The sequence below is a fragment of the Osmerus mordax genome, chromosome 25, assembly GCF_038355195.1.
Source record: "Osmerus mordax isolate fOsmMor3 chromosome 25, fOsmMor3.pri, whole genome shotgun sequence".
NCBI classification, from domain to species: Eukaryota; Metazoa; Chordata; class Actinopteri; order Osmeriformes; family Osmeridae; genus Osmerus; species Osmerus mordax.
Window position 1 is genome coordinate 7,996,802 of NC_090074.1, and position 6,000 is coordinate 8,002,801.

Genomic DNA, 6,000 nt, shown 5'->3' on the forward strand with positions numbered 1-6,000 from the left:
AACACTGCAGCCCAAACTAGCCAATAGGAGCGCTCCAGACAGTTCCAATAGTAACTAAACTAGCCAGTGGGAACTCTAGTCCTACAGTGCTGCCCAACACTCAACCTTAACGAAGTAGACTTTTAATCAGCCTAATACTGTGAGCCAATCACACATCTTGTTAAGTGGGTCAGGTGACTGGGGTGAGCAGATCAGTGTCAGTGTGGTAACCTAGGTGACGTGACAGCGAGGTGACCTTGTGACCTCCACGATGTCTAATCCTTCATCCACCAGGACACCAGGTCTCTGTTCTGATCTCTCCTCCTCTCTCCTCTGATCTCTCCTTCTCTCTTTTCCTCACAGTCTACATCAGTCTTACTCTATCTGTCTCCCTCTCTCTTTTTATGGCTCTATAGCACATAACTCGTACGGTATCTCTCTCCCTCAGTCTTCGTTAGGCCATCATTAATGTCACGTTCTCATGTATTCCAGAAGCATTGTTATGGCAGCAACTGCACTCACAATCCCAGCAAAGGTTCTTCAACCCAGCACACATCCTCCTACAGCTGCACACTGCTGCTCTCTCTCTCTCTCTCTCCTCTCTCTCACACACACACACACACACACACACAGCTGCTTATTCTGCTGATCCAGGAGGGGAGAAAAGGAACAGCATGAGTAGAAAGATTAGAGAGGGAGGAAAGAGGAGGAGAGGAGATTACACAGAGAACGAGAGGAGAAGAGAGGAGAAGAAAACAGAGGGGAGGAGAGCAGAAGTAAGAAGAGAGTGGAGGAGAAGGGATGAGAGGGGAGGGGAGGAGTGGAGGGAGGGAGGGAGGAAAGGAGAGGAAAGGAAAGGAGGGGGGGAGGAAAGGAAAAGAGAGGAAGATATGTAGAGTGATGAGGACATAGAGACTGAAACCAGTAATGTTGCCATAGCAATTAAAACTGGTTCCCAATAGCTACCTAAGGGGCTTGCAGTCATTTTTGGAGGGGAGACATACACACACACACTGCACACATACACACATCCTGGCAGAAACCGAAGTGAGATCAACACAGCGTTCCGTCTTCCGTCCTTAGTGTGATAGAGGGATGGAGCGAGAGAACAAAGGCATGTACCCCTCGTTCTTTCTCTCTCCTCTACTTATTTCTCACTCGCCTTCCCTTTCTCTGTATACAGGCCTCAATCAAACATTCTCATGGAAACAACTGCACTCACATTTCCCAGCAAGGGTTCTTCAGTGCTTTATGACATCTACCTGATGCCTGAGATTGGGTTCCTCTGTTTTCCTGACAGATCTCTCCCTACTCTACTCTTTGCTACTTGACGGACGTCCCGTTCCTCCCTGGTAACGGTGGCAACTCTGCCCTACTGTGGACGGCTGACTGAGACTTATTGATCTGTCATCTGAGAATGTATGTGTGAGGGAGATAAGAGAGGGAAAGGGAGGGAGAGAGAGAAAGAGGGAGAGAGAGGGAGCGAGGTAGAGAGGGAGGGAGAGAAAGAGGGAAGATGAGAGAGGAAGGGGGAGATGAGAGAGAGAGAGAGAGAGAGAGAGAGAGAGAGAGAGAGAGAGAGAGAGAGAGAGAGAGAGAGAGAGAGAGAGAGAGAGAGAGAGAGAGAGAGAGGAGAAGGAGAGAGGCGTAGATGAGAGAGTGGGAGGTAGGGAGGGAGGGATGAGAGACAAATGGAAGGGAGAAATGAGAGAGATAGATATGGAGAGAAAGGGAGAGAAAGAGAGAGAGATGAAGGGATTTGGGAGAGAAGAGAGAGAGGAAGGAAGGGATGAAAGAGAGGGAGGGAGAGATGAGAGCCAAAGGGGAGAGACAGATGAAAGAGAGAGAAAGAGATTGAGAGAAAGAGAGAGGAAGTAAGATGTGAGTGAATGCATTTGCAAATGATGTGTGTGCCTGTACATGTGTGTATGTGCACGTGTGTATGTGTGTGTCTTAGTGAATCCTGCATTAGGAGTTAATATCTCAGCCTCCTGGCCTGTCCTTGTGTGTGTCTCTCTTTCTCTCTCCCTAAGTCTATCCCTCTCTCTAGTACAGTTTAGCCAGGCGTGACAATGAAGATGAATGGGTGAGGAGGACGAGGAGGAGGAGAGGAGGGAAGGACAGGGGAGGAGAGGAGAGGAGGAAGAGAGGGGTGATGAGAGGGAGACATGGGGCAAGGTATTGATCCTTTAAATCCTGTATCTGCTGTTGCCGCGGTGATCATTCAGGACAGAGACACAACCTGCCACTTTCTGTCACTGCCTGTCCTCATCAATACGTATCATCTCATCAGCGAGGGACCAGGGGCTCTACGTGGTCCACCTTGCATGTGGATTAGATGGTGTGTGTGTGTGTGTGTGTGGGGGGGGTACCTGTGTATATGTGTGTGTGTGTATTTGTATGTATGGGTGTGCATCTGCGGTAACCGCAGTGTGTGTATGGGGTGTAATCAGTGTCAGCGCATTCACCGCGTACCTGATATGGGTGAAGTACATGTAGGCTACTCTGGCGAGTTGTAGCCAGCGCGGAATGAATACGTAACCTTACGCGAATTACATTTTTTATGATAATGTCGGACAGCGTGCGTGGTTGCCTGTCGTAGCGTAGCACATTTATATTTTTATATCAACATATTGGGGGGGTCATTTTGACCAGATTTGAAAATATGTATTATGATTACGGCCTTGGTTAGAATAGGTTACATCAAGGGATCGCTGTTTCCAAATTCGTTCTGTGCCACGATGAACATCCTCATCACTAGAAACGCAGAGCCATTTTTCCCTACTCGTTGTCCGAAAATTAACTTGCCTTGGGTGGGTTTCTCCTCATCATCCTCAGACTTATCCATGACTATTTTCGTCTAGTTTTAGTCGACGAAAACTGATGACATTTTAGTCTAGTTTTAGTCGACGAAAACTGATGACATTTAGTCTAGTTTAAGTCAATGAAAACTGTATTTTAGTCTCTTTTTAATCAAAACAGAAGTAGTCTAAGCAGTCTTTGTTTAAATGTATGTATTGGTCTAGAATAAGGTATTCAAAGTCATGTTGTTGATTCCAAATTCAGTTCAGTGTGATTGCTATGTGAATGACAAAACTAGCTACAGTATTTGGCCAAAAAGGGATGCTTAGTACATGTCAGTCAGGTAGGAACTAAGAACCCACTTTACACTCTCTCATACAAACAAATACACACACACACAGTGCACACACTAGTCACACATGTTAACCCACTTTACCCTCTCTCACAAACAAATATACACACGCTAGTCACACACGTTTGTCTCAGTCGTTTTGAGCTCCAGTGGCTAACGTTTAAAGCTAACGTCTAAAGCTAACGTTAAAATGAGACACAATAACCACAGCCTCATGAATTGGCTAATAATAATAACGAGACAAAATAACGTTATAACATTTCTCTCGTTTTTATTTTGTAAACCACATTTAGTCTTGTTTTTATTTGTCAACAATATTGTATTATTCATTTAATTATAGTCATCTTCACATGACCAGCATTTACGTTTACGTCTCGCTTTTGTCACGTCATAAAGGTTCGTTGACGACGATATATGAGGCAGGTTTATTTATGCTCTAGTCTTCATCTCAGTGCTGGAATGGATCACTGGTTTACGCAACTACACCTAGATCAGAGGTGTGTGTGTGTACGTGGTGTGTGTATATACGCATGTGTCTGTGGGACTATGTATGTCCTAAGGCAACAACATGGTAGTTACTATTACCGTACACACGCAGACACACCTCCCCCCATCCCCTCACCTTGGCAGGTGAAGCAGCGCTTGTGGAAGTGGACGTTCTGCACACGCACCACCTCTCCCCTGCACACCTCCCTGCAGCGCAGGCACATGATGGAAACACGCCCCCTGGCCTCCCCACCAATACCCCCAGACCCCCCACAGGAGCGAGGCTGGACCTGACCTGGAGAGGGAGAGGTGGGGAGGAGAGAGGAGAGGTGGGGAGGAGAGGAGAGGATAGGAAAGGTTAGTTTTTACACACAGCAGACTGGTGAAAACGTCTGAAGGGAAACAGAGTCAACAGAGCATGATACAACAGGCTTGTTAGCCAGACACATCAAATACACTATCACATGACCACAGAAAGAGGGGATGAGAGGGGGGGAAAAGGGCTGAAAAAGAGAGAGATCTGAATGGATAGAATCAACTTGTCTTTCTCCTGATTGATCACCAGTCAACTACCAGCTACATAGACTCCTCCCCACGGGGGGCTAAGCCAATCAGGGGCTGCATTCTTCACAGGAACAGAGGGGCCATTGAGTTGATCAGCCAATCACACAGACAATCACTTTGCCTGGTTGGCCAATGATTCATGGCCTGTTTAACCAATCATCCTGCCACAGAGGACAATCACTCAACCAAACACTGTAGAACAGTATTATACCGGTTCTAGAAGCGCATTTTCAATGTTCTAGACTTTTCTAAAGATTGTACAACAGTATTATAAACATTCTAGAACAGTATTCTAAAGGTTGTAGTTCAGCATTAACATTGTTCTGTTTTCACACAGTCTGTGTATGTGTGTGTGCGTATGTGTGTGAATGTGTGTGTGTCTGTTTGCATGTGTTCAGGATTCTAGCCTGGTAAATGGGCAGCAGATTCCTGGAAAGACACAAGTCGGCATATGCTGTTTGGTGAGAAAGAGTAAAACACACACACACTTGTCTGCAGTGTGCAGCAGGGGTAGGGGGTGTTAGGGGGGTGTCCAGGGGGCACGACTGGATTAGGCAAGCCTTATCCTCTGTTATAGAACTAAGTAAATCCCTCTTAGAGGGTTACTAGCCCTACACACATATTTGAGCATACATGGGCTTATACACACACACACACACACACACACACACACACACACACACACAAGGACCACTTATTTGTCCTAAAGCCATAACATAGCCTTCTCTTTAACAGACAGTGTGTGTACATAGACAGTGCATGCCACCCAGTCAGAGCATGTGTACAGACTACAGACTGTGTAATACATAACTACAGCCCTACAGACAGCAGTTCAAATTCCTCATCAGGTCATTTCTGCCCTGTGCTCCCTAAAGTCTTTTAGGGAGTGTGTCTAGTAGTGACACACTGCAGGATTACGCCAGCATGTTGCATAACAGCCAGAGGCAGTCACAACGTGTGTGTGTGTGTCTAGTCTGTGTGTGTGTGTGGGTGTGTCTGTGTGTGTGTGTGTGTATGTAGGGTCACAGAGGGGTAGGACTGTAAGCTGGAAGAGATTTAGACATGGCCTCTTGTTGTAATGAAGTTACTGTACTCTACCCTACCCTGCTCTGTTCAACTCTACCCTTCTCTTTTCTACTCTATTTTACTCAACTCTATTTCATGCTGATCTACTCTACTCTGCTCTCTTCTATTCTACTCAATTTGACTCTACTCTATTGTACTCTGCTCTGCTACTTTGTTGTGCTCTATTCTAGTCAGTTCTACTCTACTCTGTGGTATTCTACTCCACTCTGCTCACATTCTCCAGGTGGCAGAGAGCTTTCTTTGGCTTCTGTTCCAATCTCTGTGCCATCTGGGAGGGATGCAGAGCCAACATCCACCATGGCACTCCAGACCTGGCACACACACACACTTTAAAACACACTTACACACACATGCAAACACGAGCAAGCACTCACACACTCGGGCGGCTAATGTCGTCAGTTGCTAAGAAGACAATGCAACCAACGACACTGCAACCAACTACACTGCAACCAACTACACTGCAACTAACTACACTGCAACCAACTACACTGCAACCAACTACACTGCAACCAACTACACTGCAACCAACTACACTGCAACCAACCACCAGATATGGCAAAAGCACACATCCTTTTACATGGTTAAACAGAGTCTGGTAAAGTTAAAGTACTGACTACACTTTTTTTTACTCAAGTTAAAGTAAAGAAGCATGGGCTCTTTTTAGTGTCACGCTGGTAGTTACCAGCGTGACACTAACAGCGTGACCTCACATCATATTAATACAAAAAGAC

The 6,000-nt window shown here is 46.0% G+C and overlaps 1 protein-coding gene across 1 annotated transcript in view; it reads right to left on the reverse strand.

Annotated features, from left to right (window-relative positions):
- The window catches only part of LOC136933342 (actin-binding LIM protein 3-like), a 30,521-nt gene extending 24,953 nt beyond the window's left edge, over positions 1 to 5,568 (reverse strand). The window contains exons 1-2 of the mRNA XM_067228657.1: positions 5,484 to 5,568; positions 3,756 to 3,914 (exon numbers count right to left, since the gene is read on the reverse strand). Coding sequence (XP_067084758.1) covers positions 3,756 to 3,914; positions 5,484 to 5,568 — 244 coding nt within the window. The remainder of the gene's footprint in view (positions 1 to 3,755; positions 3,915 to 5,483) is intronic.
- Between the last annotated feature and the right edge of the window lie 432 nt (positions 5,569 to 6,000).